General features: G+C 41.1%; 1 protein-coding gene across 1 annotated transcript in view; it reads right to left on the bottom strand.

The window, feature by feature from the left end:
• Window positions 1-23,734, bottom strand: part of RLF (RLF zinc finger) — a 32,033-nt gene extending 8,299 nt beyond the window's left edge. Inside the window, exons 1-7 of the mRNA XM_044434903.1 lie at window positions 23,560-23,734; window positions 10,071-10,225; window positions 9,203-9,284; window positions 8,135-8,267; window positions 4,518-4,720; window positions 3,334-3,470; window positions 1,816-1,957 (exon numbers count right to left, since the gene is read on the bottom strand). Coding sequence (XP_044290838.1) covers window positions 1,816-1,957; window positions 3,334-3,470; window positions 4,518-4,720; window positions 8,135-8,267; window positions 9,203-9,284; window positions 10,071-10,225; window positions 23,560-23,712 — 1,005 coding nt within the window. The 5' untranslated portion in view covers window positions 23,713-23,734. The remainder of the gene's footprint in view (window positions 1-1,815; window positions 1,958-3,333; window positions 3,471-4,517; window positions 4,721-8,134; window positions 8,268-9,202; window positions 9,285-10,070; window positions 10,226-23,559) is intronic.
• Window positions 23,735-23,809: the final 75 nt, after the last annotated feature.

The following is a 23,809-nucleotide window of genomic DNA, read 5'->3' as shown; positions in this document are numbered from 1 at the left end:
TTGCACTTAATTTTTAAATAAGGCACCCAAATCGTTTATTTATTTAAAACTTTTATATGCCGTCATCACATGCCTCGGCATCTTGGGACGGTTCACAAATGTACAATTAAAAACAATAAAATGATACAAATTCCATAAAATTATATAAAAACAAAAACAAAAAACCCCCCAAAAAGTGACTGTTAACAATAAAAATATTAATTTTTAAAATAACAATTAAATAAAAAGGTTTTAACCTGGTGCCGAAAAGAATATAAACTCGGTGCCAGGCGCACCTCTCCAGGGAGCACATTCCATAATCTGGGCGCCACCACAGAGAAGGCCTTGCTCTGGGTAGTTGTTTTTTTACTCTCCTTTAAAGAGGGCTCCCAGAGCAAAGCCTCTCCTGCAGATCTTAATGGGCGTGAGGGCATGTAAGGGAAGAGGTGCTCCTTCAATTAAAAAAAAAATAAAATTCAACTGGGTCAGGGCAGTGCACAAGGTTTGACCCCCACTGCCATTATTATCAAGAACCCTGTATGATAGCATAGGCAGAGAGGTAACCCAAAGCCACCTAATGAGTTCCATGGCTAAGCAAAGACTTGAACCTGGGTCTCTGTGGTCCTACCAAGGAAAGGCCCAGTGATGGCACCCCAGTAGCAAAATGCTCTCCCTAGAGAAGTGTGCCCATTTTTTTCTCCAATGTGTTTTTAAATGTGTGCAATTGTTATATCTTCCCCTCTTGCTATATTCTCTTTTAAACTTCTAATGGTTTTATATTCTGTTGTACCATTTTTCTACTGAACTATTTCTATTGTCTTTTCAGATAGAGGCATTGCAGATAAGTCGAGTGCAAAAACAGCACTGTAAATACAATGGTGGAGCAAAGGCCTGGCTGGAATTACTGTGCTCCGGTGTAATTTGAGCATTAGAGCACAGACGCTTGACAGGTAAGACCATGGGTCCTCAAACTACGGCCCGCGGGACGGATCTGGCCCACCATGGCCATCCACCCAGGCCACACCGCTGTTCGCCGCCTGCATGCGCACTTGCTGCGTGGGCGGGGAGGCAGTGGCTTGCTCGCTCGGAGATGGTTTTGGACTCACTGAGAGAGCTCCGAGCAAGCAAGCCACCGCCGCACACACCTGATCCTGCCTCACCGGCCCGCACTCCACCTTCACTGGCCTGCGACAGTCACCGCAGCCTTTCAACTGGCCCCCTATTGAAAAAGTCTGAGGACCACTGGATAAGACATTATACTGGGTAAGAATGCAAAGGCAGCTTGAAGCAATGGGAATTCAGATAGGCAGGAGTTAGAAAGGGCAAGAGATACAGCTGGCTGAAGCTGGAATTGATGATGAATAATCTGGAAATAACCAAAGCAAGAAATCTAGTCTGGGTTGCAGCAGGGAAGCTGTCTCAACTACAGAGAGGGGTGCCATGTGCCATGCGTTCATATCTCAGCCAATGAAATCTGCGTTCATATCTCAGCCAATGAAACCCCAGAGAGGTCCGCCTGGCGCCGTCATTATTTGCTTTTCGGTGCCAGGCCAAGACCTTTTTATTTAAATGTTATTTTAATTGATTGTTAAATTATTTATTGCTTTTATCTAACTCCGGGTTGTTTCCAATTCTGTATATTTTTGTATATTGTTATTTATTTGATTGGAAGCCGCCCCGAGGCTTATGCGAATGGGGTGGCATACAAGCACTCCAAATAAATAAATAAATCTGATCTGGGTAAGCACAGCTAAGTCTGTCTTAATTACTTTGGTCAAATACAGAAATAGAGTAACTCAGATAACGTAAATCAGCAGGCCACAAACAGGCACATACTTCAGCTTGTATGACTCTTATCAGGAAGAACAAGTGCTGCAACGTTCTAGCAATGATACCAAACTGCCGACATCGCTCCAGAAAGGAATCTAAGGATGGATCAATTCTTCTTTGCAGTTTGCTCCAAAATAAAGTCAGTTCCCTGCAGAGAAGGTTTAGGACAAATAGATAATATAAAAGAGAAAGAAAGAGAGACAACAAGAAAGTCAGACAATTTAGATGTATGAAGCTTTGTTTTTATAGCTGAATAGCCAATAGCTGAAGGTGCCTGGGCAGTAAACACTTAAACACAATAAAATATAATGTAAACGAAAATCATAAGTCATAATAAAATTACATGTTTAGAAGTTTTATAGCTCCCAAATATTGAACAATTGAAAGGATGAACACACTCTCTTCTCAATCATCCCAGAATGCAGGACACAAAACACTGGAGTCAAGTTATAGAAAGCCAGATTCTGGCTGAACATCAAGAAAAATCCTCCTGTTGGATCATGAACCAATGTCCTAGGGTGTGGTGGGTGCTCCCACACTAGAGGCATTCAAGATGCAGCTGGACTGCCAACTATTAAGGATGCTTTAATTCTGGAGTCCTGCACTGAGCAGCGGGTTGGCCTTAATGGATCCTTCCAACTCTACTGTTCCACGATTCTACAAATGTACAGTATTGGTAGTAGTATTAGCCCTTTTCTTATTGGTAAGGTTTAATGGATTTTGCCAATAAACTTACTTTCGGACAACAATATGAAGCTGCTTCTGCTTGAAGAATTAGGGTAAGACAGGCAGCAAGGTGCCTGAATGTAAGCATCAGTGGGACTGAGAAACCAGCAGATCATAGAAATCCAACAGACCCATCTCAGAAGGTGCACTGAATGCATTCAGGGTGCAATCCTAAGTCTGTTTAGACAAAAAAGGAAGTCCTATAATTCCCAGATATGGCTGACTGGGGAATGCTGGGAATTATATGACTTTTTTTCTATCTAACAGGCAAAGGACTATAGGCTTATTTGGCTAAATATGTTTTGATACATAGAACAAAATAAATACACGTTTTATCGCATCTCCCTTTGTACTGATGCCTTCTTTTGTTTTCTTCCAAAATCAGACCTGATCTGATCTAAGGGCATATTCAATGATACTGGGATGGAAACAATCCCACACTGTACTGCTAACGAGAAGTTTCAAAGTTTCTCTTCTTGTAAAATGAGGAAGGAGAGAAGCAAACATGTCCATCTGATTTTTGCCATTGACTATTTCCGATCCTCCAAAACATGTTCTAGAGACTGAAGCATCTTCTGAATGTAGTCAAAGATATATTTGGTTAATCTTACTGGGTTTCATGATGTCTAGATTTTGCTAACAGCCTCCCCTGTTAAGTTCCTGAGAACTGGGGGGAGAAATACTCAGATACAACCACAGGAAAAATGACTATATCCTTATTATAAGCAATCTAGAGGGACCATTTGGACCAGAACTAAAATACTGATTTGAAAATAGATATTTAGACACACTACTTACCAGGAGCAGTATACACTTGCCGTCTGAAGCTGCTGAGTGAGGTACGTCGTGCAAAGAATAAATGCAGTGCTGTCTTGGCCCTCTGCTTCCAGATTACATATCATATCCAGGACTTCTTTGCAGTCTACCTTTGCAATCTTTCAAAGAGAAGTAAGAGGGTGAGAACTATTTTGTAAATAGTTTCATGGGAGAAACAAACAAAGCATCTCACAGGAAGGCATCCCTATTCTACTGCAAAACCATGGGCTATTTCAGTGGTTCTGTTAAACTCCACTGCATGCAACGAAGGCATTCATATACCATTGCGGCTCAGTGGCAATACCTCAGAAACATAGTTCAGATCTATTCTTCATCAGAATGGCAACCACTCATTTGAGTTATTGGCCAAATGAGCAAGTACCACATTCTGGCTGTCTCACAGAATTATATTTAAGATTTCGTTGGAAGAATTTCAACAATGGGAATTCCAGATTCCTCACAGGCAGAGCGAGAGATTAAATTAAGCACAGGACATAGATTGCCAAACGGTATTCATGCCAACTGTGCACAAACACCCGAAGAAAAAAAGGCAATTCAAAGCAAATGCAGTGTCAGACTGGAACTGTCCTCCTAGGCACAAGCAAAGCTGTTCTGATAACGAAGAAATCTGATTAACAGAATCACCAAAGTGCTGCTTTATTTTGCTGAAGTGTTACTCCTACTTCCGCAAAGAACACTGGCAGAGAAATTATTTTATCACAGCATATGAGTGAACACTTTAACTGGTAAGAGTTAAAGTGTCACCACTGAGAGCTTAAAACACAGAATGAGCTGGGAAATTGTTGCTGAGAACGCAAGGAACAAGGAAAGCAAGGAAAAAAGCACAAATAGGATTAACTATGACAAATGGTTAGGCCACTAATGGACACTTCCATTCACAGATACTCTTTCGTTTTTGCTGAATAAGACAAGGTGACTGGATGCAGAACAAGCTGGAGAAGGAGGGAAACTAAGCTGGATGGAAGGTAAGAATCTACAGAGAGAGAACAGAAACACTGTTTAGTTTCCATGGTTTATATGGGAGAATGGGAGCTAACTCCCACCAGTTCTAGGATCTGACCACAGGTATCTACTTACATTTACCAAGCCCTAACAACAGCATTCACAGTTTTGCTAGAATCAATCTACAATGACTGCCCACTCACCTCCCTGATAGACTCTTCATTTGGAAGCATGGAACACAAACATGTTATGTAGGCCTGGAGAAAAGGCGATACATCTGATATTTCTGGGGACTCTTTACACAGTTTGGACAAAGATGCAGCTTGAGGAAGGCAGTTTGTTTTCATCAAATGTTTTATTCTCATCTGCAGAAAGGCTGGTCCTTCTCGTTTAATCAGCTTATTGACTAGAAAAAGATGATGATATGTTAGCACACACTCATTTATCACCAGAACTTAACTCAAATATGGATATGCCAGCAGCTGCCTGCATTCTTGGCCCATTTCTCATGGAATCCTGGAACTGACTTCTGAATCTAAATTCAGGTGGGGAGAAAATTTCAGTGTGGGTCACATTTAACAATCCATGAGTTAAGTCATGGTTTAGTGTCTTGTGTGAACCACGTCAATTTTGAGAAGTCACTGGTCTGATTCTCAATCTATGAGTTGATTTCATAAAATGAATTTTCTATGTCACTTTCTTTACAGCACCACTTGAGTATATTAATGCTTCACATTTCTAAGCAACATTAGTTCAAAGCATCTCAGCAAAAACAATATTCCATAAATTTCTACAAACATCTTTATAATATAGGTAGAAACAAGAGGATCTAGTATGCACTAACAAAGCCATTGTTTATTAACCGCTAACAATCTAGGAAACATTAAAGAACCAGGTTACAGAAGCAATGGGCAAGAGTGTTTAAAAACTGAGCTGCTGTACATTGCCAGTACTACAACGCCACAAAGGCATTTGGAGTACAAGGAGAGAGCAGGAAAAGGAGGATAACAAACCATGACTCAGCTGTGCGCTGAATAAACCATTTACTTATCCAATGGGTTTGTGTTATATATGAACTACGTAAAAATATAAGATCATAGGCTAATAGAGTTGGAAGGTGCCAGGAGGGCCACTGGGTTCAACCCCCTGCTCAATGCAGGATTCCAAGTTAAACTGTCCCTCTCAGATGGCTATCCAGTTGCATGTCTTTGGTGTGGGAGAGCCCACAACCTCCCTACATAACTGGTTCCACTGTCATATTGCTCTAACAGTCAGGAAGTTCCTTCTGATGTTCAGCTGGAACATGGTCTCCTGTAACTTGAGCCTATTATTCCATGTCAGGCACTCTGAGATGATCAAGAAGAGATCCTGTTTTCCTTTTTGCAACAAGAACTTGTAGAGTGCTATGATATCTCCTCCTCTCAGTCTTCTCAAGGCTAAACCTTCCAAGCTATTTTGATCTTTCCTCATAGGGCTTTGTTTCCAGTCTCTGGATCATCCTTGTCGTCTTCCTCTGAATCCCTTCCAGCTAGTCTGCATTTAAACTGTGGTGTTCAGACTGGATGTGGTGCTCCAGATGAGACCTAAGCAGTGCTGACTAAAAGGAAACTAGTATTTCACAGGATTTCGAAGTGATATTTCTATTAATGGAGCCCAAAACAGCATTTGCCCTTTTTGCAGCCACATCACACTACTGACTCATTATTCAGCTTATGATCCATAGCACCGTCGAGTCAAGTGTTCCCCATCTTGTAACAATGCATTTTGGTTTCTTTTTCCTAGGTACAGAACTTGGCATTTGTCCCTACAGAATTTCATTCCATTGTTTTCAGCCCAGCATTCCAACCTATCAAGATCACCTTGAATCTTATTTCTGACTTCCAGGGTATTCACTTAGCAGTTTTGTGTCATCTGCAAATTTGATAAGCGTTCCCTGCACTTTTTCATCCAAATCATTAATAAAAATGTTAAAGAACACTGGGCCCAGGATTGAACCCTGCAGTACCCCACTTCCTACCTCTCCCCACTTGGAGAACGTACCATAGATGAACACTCTCCAAGTCAGATTCTGTAACTAACTGTGGATACACCACCCAATAGTAGTTCCATCTAGCCAACTTTTAGCTAGTTTGCTAATCAGGATATCATGGGGCACTTTGTCAAACATTTGCTGATGTCAAGATATATTATGTCTGCAGCATTCCCACAGTCTACTAGGAAGGTTACCCAGTTAAAAAACAGAATCAGATTAGTCTGGTAGGATTTGTTTTTGACAAATCTAGGCTGGCTCCTAGTAACCACTGCATTGTTTTAAGGTGTTTGCAGACTGACTGCTATATAATCTGCACCAGAATTATCCCAGGGAGTCATGTCAGAGAGACTGGTTTGTAGTTCTCAGGCCCTTCTTCTTTTCCTTTCTTGAGGACAGGGATAACATTAGCCCTTCTCCAGTCATCTGGTACTTCTGCTGTCCTCCATGATTTCTCAAGGGTAATAGTGGTTCTGGAAGTTCTTCTGCCAGTTCCTTTATGATTCTATGCTGGAGTTTTTGAGGCCCTGGAGATTTGAACTCATTCAACCCACTTAGATGATGCTTGACCATTTGCCTATCAATCTCGAGTTGCCATTCTGTGCCTTCATCAATTTTCTTCTAGACTAAAGAAATGTTAAGCCATTCAATTTACATATCTTCAGTGGGAATACACTCCAAATATTTGTCTGCAGTATATGAGGAAAAAAACTTGATCATATCACCCAAGATCACTGGATATATTGCCGCTGTAAGGGCTGCTTTTTTTCTAACCCATGCTGCTGGGGTAAAAGCTCAGAGGCCCAAACTGTATGGCAATGCTTCTGACATGCTTCCCATTCTATGATCACCTCTCCTGGCCAGGTGGCATTCAGGAAGGAAGGGCCCACACAAGACTGGCCAAATACCAGTCTTGCCAACAGTGTGGCAGCTATCTGCGCTCAAACAAACAAAAATGCCTCCTCTACCACTGTGGTAAGTTTAAGAAGGGCCTAGACTTCACAGAAAATGGTTGAATGACTACTGCCAAATCAATAATCAGTGCTGAACTTTAGTTGAAAATATGCAACACATTTATTTTATACCTTTTTTCCCCTGCAAGAGTAAGCAAGGTTTCAATTTGTTCAGAACTCTTAGTTGGCAGTAACAGAAGAGCTGATCAGCTCCCCCATAAGCCAATTCTGCCAAAGGGGAAGGGGACTTTGCCTTTAATAGGAACAATGAGAAAGACATATTGTTCATTTAAATATGGAGAATATCCTGACTGTAAGGCAGCTCCCTGAAGAGACTACATGATGTCTTTCCTTGTAATTGTTAGACGTTGGAGGTAGGTAAGTGACTGTCAGGTAAGTTCTAGGTCACAGAGCTCTTTACAGAACTACTAGATCCCTTAAAAACACTGCAGTGTTACAAAACAGAGCAGATCTCCAACTGTTTTTGGAGACAGATTATACTACAACAGAGGGAAATTTCAGGATGACCTTCATTAACCTGGTGCCTTCCAGATGGTTGAGGAGTTATATAGAAATCAACACATCTGGAGAGCACCAGATTAGGGAAAAATGTTCTAGGACTAAGCAATCTGATGAATAAGGGGAAAGTTAAGAGACTGAAATGATGGCTCAGGATTGAAGGTAAGTGAAGAATTTGCATACCACATGCAAGAGCAATTTATAAATGCCTATCAACCTGCTCAGTTCTTTAGTAGCAACATGTTTCACTGGGAAAGAACAAGTACTGCACACATTAGAATAGTGACAGAGTGATTTGAGGAAGAGTTTCAGTATTTACCTTCTTCTGCTTCTACTGGTTGCTGTGATATAATCTTTAAAAGAACTGGATTCTTCCACACACCTTCCTTGGAGATGTCAGCCAGTATTTCAAGGCTAGTATCTCCAAATTCAAGTAAAGCATTATGGGAATCCTATGTGGTAGAGAAAGAAAACCTTTTAAACTGTGTTAGATAGCAGTGATCCCAGCTGGAATCTGAGTATTTTGGAATCCAAATAAACTGAATTGAAGGAGAGAGAAGATCCTATGCAAGCAGGTAAGAAAAGGCTATCAAGTTTTGAAAGGGTAAGAGCCCAAGAGATCTTCCATACTATCCATACCCATGAGAGAAAAATCAACTGTCCCCTTGCAAAGCATCCCAACTTATTTCCTCTATATATGATGGTGTGTTATGGCATTTTCTCAATACTTCCATTACATTATTTTTTATAATGGGGATTATATTTTCCCACAAGGTCAATCTCTGCTAAAGTGTGCATTCACTTGAGTATTATTGATCTAACACATTAGGTGGGTAACACCAGAGAAGCTACCATTTCTCCCACAGCAATGCTTCACAATCTGGCTCATCTTTCACTTTGTAAATTCCCTACTTAGTTCCTTGAGTGCTGTGTTCCCTCTTGTAGCACACACTCCCCCTCCACTTAATCCAACACACCCCCTCCTGTTCTGTGAAACAGAATGCTGCTACCATACTGCACCTTATTGATCTTATCAATCACCTAAAAAGCTGCTCACAACCTCAATGTATATTAAGGGCTCTGTAAAGCATTAACATCTCGAATGTTGTGTGCTGCAACTTCACTTGGAATCCCTATGATGTATTTGTACCCATGCCATTTCCAAATGCTTGCAGTTCAGAATTTCTCAAAGTATTACTAGGCCAAATCTTTAAGTCATTCATACCAAGACTCTCCCTGTGTGTATCTCTCTCTCCTTTGTCCCTTTTTCCCTACCCCCTTTCCTCAAACACATAAACCTGTTTAATTACAATTTGAAGAGAGCTGGTTTCTAGCTACTAGCCATTGAAACAAGGTCCTCTGTGGAACTGACATTACATATACTTGCCTGTAGGGACTGAAACAATCTCAACAATGGTTCAGACTGCTCTTCACTTTCAGGCACAGAAAGCAGTAGTTCAAAACAGCTCCTGAAAATAAGAAGTCATAGAAGTAAATGTGTTAGAAGTACAATTAGGAAGTGTTTGTTTATTGCTGGGCCATTTTGCACCTCTATGTATTATCACTCTAGGCCAAAAGAATGTACAAACATACTAGAAAGGTATGCACAGTCATGGTCAAACAGCTTAACAATTGCTACTAGAACTTAGGTTGTTTCCCATGGGGAGAGCGGAGAGATATTTAGCAATGGTTAGATACTGGCATTATAGCATGGTATTGTGGCACTGTCAGCTCATCCTCAACAGCATTTTTGCTCTGAGAAAACCACTATGAGGAATGATAAAGAGCATGTGAAGTGTTGCATTTGCATTTTCCAATTTTTCAGAAATTGAGTTTGAAAAAAATAAGTGCAATATAGGAAACACCAGTAGGTATTCAGGATTAAGATACAATAAAAGGGGGCATAAGGAGGAGGCAACAAAACAGATGCTGTTTGCCATTTGCGAGAGAGCATGTTTTCCACAAATAAGTCGCGTCGTGTTTGCATCCCACCATTCTTCCAAGGGGGTCAGGGCAGAACTACCACCTTTCCCCCTAACAGCAACTCTATGAGGCAGGTTGGACTAGCTTAAGGTTACCCAGTGAGTAACACGGATGTGATGAATTTTGAATTTAGGTCTCCAAATCCACAAGTCAACCCATTATACCATCCTGGCAATATATTTCCTACAATGTTGGAAATGAGATGAGATTTGCTGGAGGCATTCATCCCCCCCCCCCCCCCCCCGAAAATGAATGTGTCAAGCCGTACTTACAGCACTAGCCTGCCAAGTACCAAAAGAACTTCTTCACATTCTGTAGTCAAGTAAGGTCGGGCATTGGCAAAGCTTTGAATGGCGACTCGATACACTTCCAAAAAAGGCAAAACGTGCTCCGAAGCAGCCCGACTGCCAGCATATTGTAGCAATGTCTAAAAAAGAAACAAACAGTGTAATGCTCATTACCAACTCTGACATTTAAAAACGATTACTTTATATCAATTCTATATCCATATATACCCATCATATACTGAGAAAATCAGGATTTTTCAAACTGACGCAAAAGCAGAAACGAAGAAATTCTCTCCTCTTTGCATCCAGATCCTAAAGAGTAACTGCAAATATTAATGAGTATTAAATGGACTCTGGAGAATGTAGCTCTTGAAAGAGCTTCTGCAGCACAGCAATGAGTATAAAGTGCCAGATTAGAAAATATTTTGACTACTGCCTATTACAGACACAACACCTGCACTCAAAACTATCTTTACACCCTAAAATAATGCTTCATAATGAGTCTTTGCGATGTATATCCTGCCTTTTTCCTACAAAGGGCTCAAGGCAGCTTACATCATCTCTCCCCCTCCATCTTATCCCCACAACAACAACCCTGTGAGGTAGGTTGGGCTGAGAGCCTGTGACTGGCCCAAAGTCACCCAGTTGGCTCTGTGGCTGAGTGGGCACTCGAACTCAGATCCTCTGAGTCCCAATCCCAGGCTCTTAACCATCACGCCACACTGGCTCTCACAAAACCCACTCTTATTGATCTGATCAACACCCATCAAGATTTCCTACAAGTCAATTCCACTTCTGTTATTGTTCTTCTGTTATCTGTTTTTGAGGATCAGGCTTTTGGAAGGAACACATTTCATATATATTTTCATAGTAAGTGACTTAGTACCGGCAAGGTTTCTGCTGAATGTAGTGGCACCGCCAGTATGGCTGAGCTACAGACAGGTGCAGAGGATATGAAAGAATTCAGGCTGATGTGGGAAATCTATGATCTAGTTTCTTGACATCTCTTTCTTTGGTGAAAAGCAGCCAGGGTATCTGTAACGTACCTGTCTGCCCGCTGCTTCCATGGCTAATAGCAACCTGGGATGGGTTAAGTTGGGCAACTAGAGAAGAGAGAGGGAATATACATGTAGCACCTAATTCAAACCCTCCTGTCATTGCCCCCAAGTTGGCTTTTAACAAAATAATATTTCCTGACACTTTTTATCGAAGATCCTTTACATGTAGCTTGTTCCTTTACCATTGTATGTGGTTTCAGTTCTCTACTTCCCCATTAGGTTGTGTGATGGGGAAAATCACTAAGTTGCAATGCCTGAACAAAAACATCAGATCTGGCAAGTCTGTGACTTCATTTATTTTATTTATTCATTTAAGATATTTGAATGCCGCCCTTTGTGAGAGCCTCAGGACGGCTTACACAAATAACTTCATGCCTTTGCCTCAAACACAATGGATGGGAGCAAAACTGCACATACTCCATGCAAGGGCTGAATTTGGGACTGGACACAGAACTTTACTGTCAGAGAATCACAGCCTCCATTTTCTTCAATCAAGTAACTAAGGCAAACTTTCCAGTGCTAGTTCTGCATGCCTGCACCAGCTCCCAGATTCTGTTTTCTAGAATAGTAGACACTCATGCCATTCACAAAAACAGCTAGAGGAAGCTTCAATTCCATATGAAGATCTGCTGCTCATGTAAAACGGAAACAAAAAGTCCTCAAAGCATGCACAAGCTTGAGATCACTTAAGAATAGCTACTTAGAAACATAGAAACAGAGCGAGTCAGAAGGGTCTCCCGGGCCATCTAGTCTGACCCCCCAGCTCCAGCCGGTTCCGCTCACAACATGCCCACCATACTTCTTGATGAATGGATTCAGGCTAAGTCTGTGGACCCATGAAAAAAAAAAGCAGGACGAGTTTCAAAATGCTTGAGTTCTGTCATCTCTAGAAGTATTGTGGTGGTCCTAAGATACAGAGCCTTTCTCCACTAATGGCAGTGGCAGATCAGTGTGCTTGACTCCACTGTTAGCAGTCACTTCCGTTTCCTCTAGGCACTTAAATTAATTGCTGGATTATTTGCTTGAATGGGCGAAGCTAAGCTCATGTGAAGAGAAATGCTTATTCCCCCCCCCCATTCTTCTGAGACTGTAGAGTTCTCCATGAATTCTTAAGTATTAATATAGTTCAGGATCTTGAAATTTGCCCACCTGGTTAGATGAATGTAATTAGAGCCACTGTCTCGTTTATGCGAGTATTTGGTCCTGCTCCTTTATTACTGTGAAGAGCAACTTTTCCCACTTCTTTTATCAAAACTGTAAATAGTCTCATCTGAGTTTTCTTTCTTTACAAATTCAGACCAAATTCATTCAGGTTGGCTTTATCTACTGCCATGCATTTAAAGTAAAGAAGCAGAGTAGGGAGGGAGTTAATCTTCCCTCACAGAAACATCTAGATTGGTCCATCTCTTTGAACTGGGACTCAGAGATTCACCCTAATAAATCAAATGAAGGAAAAAAGCCAAAACAAACATACATATAGGAGGCCTTTCACCTGTGGCTAAGTCTTTGATCTCCTGGAAAGTCCAGCAAATAGGAGAGGCGATTTTCACTGACTCCCCCCTTCAGTCTACTGCATGCCCTTCTGGAGAATTTCTCAGTCCTCTGAATCATAATTTCTGGGGAATGTAAGGGGATGGGAAATCAACTAAACTCACTACCTTCTCCATTAATATAAGCTTCAACTGGTTCAAATATGCCCCTACATACAGAAGAGCACAACTTTTTGGCAGCCTAGAGAGCATAATGCTAATAGAGCGGCTTTTATACTAATTTAATAAATAAATAAAATAAACACTGGAATCAAGCTTATGAATTCTGAATTAGTCAGTCTGCTTTTTACAAAGAGATCCAGTGTATTTTGTCAACTGGTTCTTTTTGCAAAATAGGGACGGGGAAGATTCTCAGTCATGTTTGCATTCTGACAGGAATTTACAAAATTTGCACACCCTCAATCAATGTGCAAACCAAACACCATTATTTTCAGTATTCACATTTTTCAGAATTGTGGAATTTACTTCTCCAAACATAAAAAGGAAAGAAAATGAATACATTTGTGTGACAAAAGGTACAGAACATTGATCATACAGAAATCCATTATTAGAAAAATGTATACAAATTTTCAAGCAGACTTTTTTCAGGTTGCAAATTGATGTGAAAACAGGATGGGATCAACTTAAAATTGGAAAAAAGAGCAAGTGAGAGACACCAGAATTGACACTGTCCTCTACCCCTCTCAGGATCTTCAATTCTATCAGTTCCAGAATACTTTCTTCCAGAGTTCCTTCCACCTTTATCCTCACTACAAGTAGCTTTCTGTTGTTCTGAACTAAATTCAGAATGTTCAGGTTTTGGGGTGGTGAGGAGTTGCACGTGATCTTTTTAGGTGTTCTGATACAATGAAATTAATTTAGCTTCCAACAAATACCAAAACAACCAAGTCCAACTAAGTTAGCCAATTTATTTTAGTTACCTTCTCTAAGGATGTATTTGTTCTATCCAATTTGTTGGCAATGTTACAGTCAAAAAATGGTCCCTTTTATTCCCACCACTGTTTCATCCAGACACTTCTACTTTCTTCATTTGGAAACTGGGTAGGTGTTGACCACTGTACTCCTCTTTCCCATTCTGCCCTTACAAGCTGCAAAACCCACAGTATAATCTTTCTGTCATGTTATGTCTTCCTACATTCTCACAATTTCTAATTCTTTTTGCATGCTTCCCATATCTAGCATTGCTTCACGCTAAATCTATTATTGACAGGATCTTGCATGAGACAGTGGTCTTATTCTGAGTAATTTCTTCACGACCCCTTTTCTTTCCGTCCTCTGTTATTTCCCCCCATACTTATTTTGCTGCGTTTAGCATGCGCTTGTTTGTTTGTGTGTATTTTTTATTTTTTGTAAATCATCATGAGACCTATGTTTGGACTTCTACAAAAATAAAAACAATTTATAGATCTAGACCTACCTGTAAGGGCTCATTATCTGATTGCCAGTGTCTTATCTCACTTCTCTGGCCCTGATAAAGTCGAGAACTCACTTTTCACCCAGCAATACTCAGTTCTGGTTTGAAAATCTATCATTTTAATAGTTGTGTAGGTAACCACTCAACCTGAGGATGCATTAAGTATAAAGCCAAACCTTTCCCTCGGTTGGATAAGATTGACATCACTGTCACCCATTTCCTTTGCTTCTCTACCTGATCCCCTACACAGCTTGTTCTCATGTACTCTGTACCAACATTCCCCAAGCTGGTACCCTCCAGATAAGTTGTCCTAGAACTAGAGTCAGTCCCTGCCAACATCTGGCTAGGGATAATGGGAGCTGTAGCATCATACTGCTCTTCAGTATCATTGGTTCTATGCTTGTTGCCTATAAAAACTGGATAAAACTTAAACCATTCCCATGAGCCCTACAATATTTTCAGTGATAGACAATAGAGATGAGAGAGCAGAGGATTCCCGCCTGTGCAAAAAATATTGTGTACTATGAGAGGCAACGCAGATGAATTAGTAAGCCTGAAGGACCAAATAACACAGGATGTCAAGAATGGGACCCCTGGAGGGCCATGTCTGGACCTCAGGCATGCGGTTCTGCAGCCCTGATGTTGAAGCTGCCAGCTGTCTCTACAGGACACTGTTCTGGCCACCTTTTATTACACAGCATTTATATCCCACCCTTTCTCCACTTGCAAGGGACTCAAGGCAGTTTACAGAGCCCTTCTCCACTCCATTTTATCCTCACAACAACAATTCTGTGAGGTAAGTTAAAGCTAAGAATCAGTGAGCTTCGTGGTCAAGCTAGAACCTAGATCCCCCAGTCCAATGTTAAAGTGCTAACATTAACATCTAAAGCCCTAAACAGTTTGGGGCCAGGTTATCTGAAGGAACACCTTCTTCCGTGTATGTGCCTGCCCAAACCCTGAGATCACCAGCAGAGGTCCTTCTCAGAGGTCCCCCTCCAAAGAAAGCAAGGAGGGTGGCTACCAGGGCAAGGGCCTTCTTGGTTATCACCTACCTCACTACTCCTTTCAGTGCCAGGTAAAAGCCTTTTTATTCTCCCAATATTTACATAATTAGATTTGTATCTTTATCTACTAATTTTTACTGTACCTCTGAGATTGTTTTAGCTACAGTGGCAGGGGGTGGATTACTGTATTATTGGTTTTTGTATTATTCTATTTATTCATTCCATTGTTGTGATTTTATCATGTGTCTTATATTAACAATTCTAATTTTGCTTGATAAACCACCCAGGGAGCCTTTTGGCTGATGGGCAGGGCAGAAATATAATTACTAAATAAATAGACACCCTAAGCACCACACCACACTGGCTCTTAGGCCCTTGTCTCACTTCGATCAGCATATTCTCAAGCTGGGTAACACTGCTGCATCCGGATGTATCGTGGGCACTGTATCCTTGGACAGCTGCAAGGTTCTGAGCCAGGTTCACTGCTAACATAAACAACGTGTTCCCACATCCACACTGGAAACAACACAGTACTCAGTTGACATGCTGCTGCTGTTGCTACCCGCAGCTGAAACCACCAGTGGGGCACCAACACAGGAGGGGCCATCAATGAACAACTTCCAATGCCCCCCTTAACTCTGGAACTGGTCCTCACTAGAACTGGACTTCAGGTGCAATGGAATCATTCAGTCACTTCAGGTGTAACTCAGGTGGATTTAAGAGTAGATTTAAAACACGGTTTTGTACATAATTTGCACGTGCGCCTGCATTACCAGTAGGTAGAGGAACTTCAGTCTAATATTCCTAAATTGGAATTTTGTTACACTCTGCTACCACTGTATAAGTTTTCTTTGTCTGGAGAAAACAGTATGATAAACCTCAGGCTGTACACAAAAAGGAATATTCTGCTCAAAAGGCTTCACTTTCATTTTTACTGTGCACCCCCCCAACCACACACACACATTTAACTTCTTGTGCTGATTTATTCCACTCCCATCAGAGTCTTCTAGTTACTTAATTTCTTGAAACTTGGCATTTAAGAGGAATGAGGTTGATTCTTTGTACACAGATTTGCAAAGGAACAGTGAGATTATGGGCTTTTTCCCTCAACTCTTGGCTGTGAAGAAGAGGCATGTGATCTCTGCAGACACACATTCAAAGTTTGAGAACTGTAAAACCAAGCATCTGTGATAATATCTTCTAGATAGAAAAACTGCCCAATAATCTTACAGAAATCTCTGGAAGGGCAAGACATGGTGAATGGATTAATGAAATTCATTTACCAAAACTTTTAAACATTGCATGAATGCTATATACAGCCTTATGCTATTTAACTAAAAACTAATCGTTTCATGATGAATAACCTGTGGGATACAATGCATCTTAAACAGACAATTATCTTCAGATTTTTTTTCCCCGACTACAGCATTTTTTAAAAATCCAATTTAAATAAAATAATTCTATTTATTTATTTTTTTAAATCATTTATGTTTATCCACCCTGTGTGTGGATGTGTGGAGAGAGGAACACTGGAGCATACAGGGCATTTTTCTGTCTGTGTGTACATAGGACTGCACTCTTAATAAATTATCAGCCCTTAGAGGAGGATGTCAGATGCATCTTGTCTGCTCAGTTTGCTTCTTCTCAATGAAGAGGAATGACCAGATGAGCAATGAATGCAGAACCAAACGGGATGCAGAGTTGTTAGCTTTACACATTTTAAAAGTAAACTGCTTAGAGTGGATGGGTGAAATGTTCCAAATTTGAGAAATGGTTCAATAGTTCAATGGTTTCACTTGAATAAAATCCAGAGAAGCAGCCAATTTAGGTTGTTGCAGCAGAAACCAGTGGTTAAATCTAGATTTAGTCACATTTAAAGCAACCATGCTCAGATCAGTAAAGTTAGTCATGCCCCATTGCTTTAAATGAGACTAAACCATGATGGTCTGGCACCATAAAATTTTTTGGAACAGAAGCTGGGGAAGGTCAGTTGTAAATCTTCTGCATATTCAAGGGCCATAAGAATATTGTTAACAATGCTGTTGGCCTGAAGTTACACATCTTTAAGTTAAAACATGCTGGCAATTTTAGGCCCTGTCCTCTTTTGCCTTCAGCCACTAGAACACAATTGTGACATGTCAACACAATAGATGTCCCTCTCTGTTTTATTTATTTATTTAGGATATTTCTAGGCCATCCATCACTTTAAAGGATCACTTTAAAGAATTAAAGAAAAGGGCAAGTTGAACTATAACAGTCAATGCCTTAAATAAGACTGGATCAATGAACCTCAGGTAAAAAAAATAATATTGTTTGAAAATTATAGTGTTGAAATGAATATGGGTGGAAAGAGGTTAATTATAAATTTAATATAGAAAGGCTATAGATCAAAGAAACATACCCATGATTAGTTAGTAAAACCAAAGATAGAAAATAATTTAGAAAGCTTTACAAGGGCAGTAAAGACAGCCTTATCTTTGTTTAGTCATACCAAAAATAGTACACAAGTTAGTGAGTCTGAAAAAGCAACACGGATGTGGCAAAAAATCCTCACCTTACCTGTCTCTTGGACTACTTTAGCAGCTGTGTAAGAGTCTGACTTAAAGGCTGAGCTCTTTGTTGGGCTATGATTCTCATATTACGTATTCACTGAGGGGATGTTCAGCAGAACATTTTCCAATGCTTTGTTTTTTTCCCCATGGAAATTGTTCCATTTCATAATCTCCTTAGAAAAATTAATAGATACCAATTCCAAATTCAATCTTAGGCAAGTCTGGCAGGTTCAAAGTTGTCATTAATGTTTTTAAGGTGATTATTCCTTGTAAGCATATGAAAACAGAAAGAGATTATTGAAGTTCATGTATGTCTCAGCATGGAATGGAACTAATTAATAGCAAAGTGAAACTGAAGGTTCCCGAAAAGCTTAGCAGAAGAGAGCTAAGCCCAGACTAAATAAATAAATGGCTGTCAGAGTATCGTGCCTATTTCTTTGTGTTGTTAAGGGTGCAATCCAAAGCATGCTTAGACAGAAAAAGCATTCCTCAGCTCGCATGGTTAACTGGGGAAAGCTTGGCGTTGCCGAAACATTTTCTTTCTAAATATGCATAAGGCTGCAACATAACCTCACATGCCAACAGTTTTTTATTCCATTCAAACAAGGTAAGAGAAATCTTCAAATTGTTAGAAGTTTTCTATTGAAAATGTGTACATAATATACTGTTTCAATAGTATTAAGTGTGCTTTCATTTGCCCCCTTCAATATATCAGATGAAACACATGTGGCGTATTGGAACAAAACCTTATCAATTAATGCTTTTCTTCAGCTTTGCTTACTGAGTATAAGTAAAATACACATGCTAAATTAGATCTCTATAAGGCAGGGTGGGGAAACCTGTAGCCTTCCTGATACTTTGGTTTACAGTTCCCATCAACCCTAGCCAGCACAGCCAACAGTAGGGGATGATGTGATCAGTATGCTAAAGCTTCTGAACGGCTAAAACTTACCCAGTCTTTCTCTAGAACTTGGTAACACATCTCAAGGCAAACTCATTTTCCCCTCTGCAAATTAACCCTAAGAAAATTAACTTAATTTGTTTTGGAAAACTGTTCAATTCAAAATTTCCCAGAGAATTCACATCACTCATTCATTCATGCTTGTTTTTATGTCTAAAGCAGCTACCTCCAATTTGATGCCCTCCAGATGTTTTGGCGATGCTAGCTGGGGCTGATGGAAGTGGTAGTCCAAAACATCTGGAGAGTACTATGTTGGGAAAGGCTGGTCTAAAGGAATGTTTACTCACATCATAGGAGGGTTCTGCTGAGTTTGTTGAGCAACCAGAGGTCAATCTAAATTCTGGGGAGCAACACAAATGGCACTACATACTACACATCGTTGAGAGAGACCGACTTATTTAATAAACAGAGTTGATTGTAAGCAACTATCCTGTATAGCAGCTAGCCTGGCACTTCTGTAGCATGTGTCTGCACCCCTCTGCAGTTGATGCTAATGGACCAGATCCACAGAAGAAAACTAGATTGTCTCAGTCTTGAAAGTTCTGGCAGGAATAATTACACCCATTCTAACCACCTGCAGGCCATAGTTACTCCTGGCTCATGTGATCCCGCCTCCTCTTCCCATGTGATTGATAGGAAGTGAGAGACAGAATTCTGATTTGCCTTGGCAAATTCCTAGTTAGAAGTGAACAAGGAATTGTGACTTGACTTAAACTCTAGTCAAACTCTAATTAAGTCAACAACAAAGCCAAGTTGTTTTGCTTTGCCTTTCACTGGTTAAGAGCCCACCTAACCAAATCAGCGAGGTGAGGGTCATCTTTGCCATTCCACTCACCTGAACTGGATAATCAGACACCTCTGAGTTCAGGAGCTTCCAGTCTCTGAGGGCCACTCGATAGGTTTGCCCTAAAGTTTATTTTATACCACACACAACAGACCGATAATCCATTCAAGCAAAGCGGAATTCTGGCTTATACCTCCCCCTGGTCATGTAAAAGGCGATGGAGTGCACATAGCACTGAATTATAATTTACTATCATGTTCAAATGTAACCATCGTTTCAGTAGATGCTGTATGACTGGAGGGTCTGTACAGTATCCCAAGTACTGCTTACTGGAGTCATTAGAACAACCTGCTAATCCTAATAGCCTAAATGCAGAGTTAGATAACCCAGTGCTTTCCAGATATTTTGAACTAAAACTCCTAACAGCCCGTGATGTTCTGATGCTATATTTTTCCAGGTATCTTTGCATTCACATAATCAGGCTAACTGTAAGAAATGATAGGATATGATTATCTATAAATTATTCTTCCAAGGTGAGCATTGACAAACTCTTGTGCACAGTTTCCCCTTGGGGAACTGAAAACTAGGTAATGACAACTCATTCCTGGGTCTGGACCAGAAAGTTCCTCATGGTGTATGTGCCCTCTATTGCTAACACTCTTTAACAACAAATTGAAGAGCAACTGAAACTGAAAGTAAGACTAAAATTACACTTTGTTTCACTTAAGAACATAAGAAGAGCCCTGCTGGATTGGACCAAGGAGCAATCCAGTTCAGCATCATGTTCACACGGTGGCCAGCCAATTACCCATGGGATAGCAGGATAGGAGCGCAACAGCAGCTGCCCCCCAAGCACTCCAGCCAGTGCCCACAGACCCACATCCACCCTCCAATAGAACAATCCACCAGTTCTTCTGAATTAGATTTTTCTCAACTTGTAGCAGAGCTGATTAGCAGTACAAAGTGAATGAAGTTGAAAGTGCTCAGCTACTTCAGCAAAATACTTGTTGATGTAAGACATACCAGCATTTGGTGAGGTACCTGTTCTAAACACAGTGTATTCTTTCAGGTGTAGCTCACTTTGCTAAATATAAACAAGCAGAAGGAAGTTTATGTCATAAAATGTGCAGACAGCTTGGGCAGCCTAGAAAATAAATAATTCTGCTATTGTCTTCACAGTTTTACAAATATTCCAATGAAATAACCTCCACATAAAAGTTTGAATATAACATTTGGATGTAACATTTGAGTATTGCATTTAAACTCTATTATATGGGTCATTTAATTTTCCTTTAAACATATAATTTAGTGCAAATAATTTGCAGCTGCTAAGAAAAAAAAATATTTATATTGCACCTAAAATTGGCATTGCTTATATTTTCACTTTTTACTATTAATTGTATGTGCTTACTAGCAAAAATGTGAATTAGAAAGTAAAAATGAGCCAAATAAATATGCTAAATCAGAAAATATTTAGAACATTGGACAATTTTCTGGAAAAAAGCCCACTTCTACTTTTTCCAGAAAAACCCACCATTGCCATTGGACCCAGGCAGCATGGCCAATAGGCAAGGATTCTAAAAGTTGTACTTCAAAGCTTCTGGGGGGCACTGGGTTGCTTAACCCACCCTACTGTAACCAAGCTTGACTACCTATCATTGAAATAATTGCATATTCTTTCCTTGTTTATGCCTGCTCCCATTTCCTTCCAATGTATTTTTAGGTTTTAAGTCCTCTGGGGCAAAACCCATCCTCTGATTCTGCTTGAAGCACCATGTGTTATGTACATTAATAGAATAAGTAAATATGACAAGGTTTCACTAGGCTTGTCTGCCTAAGCTATGAAGAGATCACTCAGCAATTTGAGGACACTGCTCTATCTTTTCTTCCATACTGCACTAGAAAGCTCTTCTTAAAAGTAAGTCTAACAAAACTGGACTTCTATTCTTTCCTGATGCCAGGTCAGACAATACTTTAACAATTGTTACCATTTGTTAGGATTTACAACCCATGTTTCAATGTTAACACCCTGTAGGTGTTTACACTATTTTACAAAATGCAAGCAAGAAACACAATTAAAAACAAGTATAAAGGCAGCTGATTTGAAAAGCCACTAAAATATTTAAAAGGCTCTTAATTACCATTAAAAAAACAAGAGAACAACATGGAATTTATCTAAAAGGTAAGAGAAGGTGTCAGGCAGGCATGTCTAAAAGAGAGTTCCACAGTTTAGACTCTACTGCAGAAAAGTCCCATAGGAACTGATCCAAGAACTTCTTCCCAACCTATTGGTACTGTCCAACCTGAGATCCCACCCACAACCAAGTATCAGACACATGAAAGCAAATCTACCCTTGGCAGAAGTTCCCCTAAAAGACACCCATAGATCTTAATAAATTAATTATCTGGAAAAATGATCTGGCCTATTATTGTAATCGAAGTCCTGTGTTAAAGTGGCATTCTCAATTTTGGACACTGTTCATTCATCATCATTGAGATGACATTTTCAGCACAGTGTTATTTTCCCATTATTTCTGATATTGATATAAAAACTTCATTTTCAAATAAAGTTACCCCAGTAGAATAAGTTTGTTCAAGAGAGCAGCATACAAAGGCTGACTTCCAAAGTGTCAACATAAGTTTTTGCAATGGTAATCAGATGGTAATGACACTTGCAAAACATAATACCACACAGAAAAACAATTAGCCCAGATTAAAATATATCTCTACACATATACACAATATCTGTAATGTTCATAATACACATATTTTACTAAGGTTTATAATACACAGATTTTACATCTTCAAAACAGTCAGACTGGCATTCAGCAAACCAACCACTATCTACAATATCTGCTAATACTTTAATAAACAGCACTTACTACCTGGCATCTAAAAAGAGATCCAGCCGGTGTCAGGAAAATATGCCTGGAGAGGCTATTCCAGAAACACAAAACGACCATTAAAAAGCCATGGTCCTTATAGCCACCCACCAAACCCCAACCAAAAAAGCTCTAGAGGCATACAGGCTCAACACATGATAGGGTGGGCTCATTGAGTGTCACACAGTCCCAACAGCAGCAGAAAAATGCATTTGTCCCCCTATGAGGGTCAGAATAATAAAAAAATAATGAAACCTGTTGGACAAACAACCTCAATATTATCCTCTGTTCTGTCCTATATAAAAATGCAAAAGAACTACGGCAGAAATTGCCATCAGGAGCAGCCCAAGCACCAGAAAGCAGGGCTGGATCACACCAGACATTACAAACCCACCAACACACCTACTTGCTATGAAGTCATTCTCAGCTCTGTGCAAATCAGCACTTAGATCACAGCTCAGTGCAGATCAATACTCAGAAAGGGTCAGCCCTACCTCACAGGGTTATTGTGATAACAAAATTGGGGAGGAGAAATAATGTACTCCTTCAGTTCTTTGAGGGAAGAGCGTTAAGACGACTGAAACATAAGTCTGTTACCCTACAGAAGCTTCCTTGGGATTTAAACAGCATAACTTTCTTTGCCCAACCATGCATTGGATTGCACAGCAAAACCTATTTTCTGACAGCCCTTCCAACAACCGTTTTTAGAAGGCTACTCGGGGAGTGGAGGGACATGATTTAGCTAAAACTAGGTCGGAAGAAAGGAAATCGGACCAAAGGGCTAATCGATTGCATTGAACACCCCACCACTACGTCCCTCCCCCGCGTAGTTCCAGCAAAGCCACGCACAAAAAACGCGACGGGAGAAGGTTTCGAACACAGTGTCCAAAAGCAACCGCATAACCTCGAATCCATGGGGTGGGGGGGGGGGGAACGGGAGGCACCAGAAGGCAGGGAATTTCCAGAGGGGCACCCCGAAGGCAACCCTTGCGCGAACCAGGGAGACAAGGAAAAAGGGGAAGTGGCGGCGGCAGCGACGGAGTGGCGTCTCAGCCTCCCACCAGGAACGGTCTCCGGCCCCGCCTCCCCAGCACCAGGCAACGGCTCGCCGCCACCTTCGCCCCCTGCACCGCAGCGCCGCGCACCCCGCGGGCCCCTCACCTGACCGCGCCACCCCGCTCTCCCCAGCGCAGCCCAGCCCAGCCCGGGCACCCCGCTCGCCTCGACGCACCTTCCCCCGCAGGCCCGCCCCACTACGTGCCCCCTCACCTGACAGAACCCGCGGCAATAGGCGCCCGACGACGCCGCGGCCACCCCCTGCTCCCTCAGCTCCGCCTGCAGCTGCCAGAGCCGAGAACGGAGGCCGGCGGCCAGCCGCTGCATCTCCGGCTGCAGGGCCGCGTCAGCCTCGGCGTCCGCCATCTGCACCCGGCCCCACCGCGCGTAGGCAGTGAATCACGTGACCCTACCACTGCTGACCACATCGGCAGGGGACGGGCTCACGTGATAGTACGCCCCG

Source organism: Varanus komodoensis, unplaced genomic scaffold (genome assembly GCF_004798865.1).
Source record: "Varanus komodoensis strain SLA01 unplaced genomic scaffold, ASM479886v1 scaffold29_1, whole genome shotgun sequence".
Lineage (NCBI taxonomy): Eukaryota > Metazoa > Chordata > Lepidosauria > Squamata > Varanidae > Varanus > Varanus komodoensis.
The sequence above is the reverse complement of the archived record's forward strand: the minus strand, read 5'-3'. Positions and strand labels throughout refer to the sequence as shown.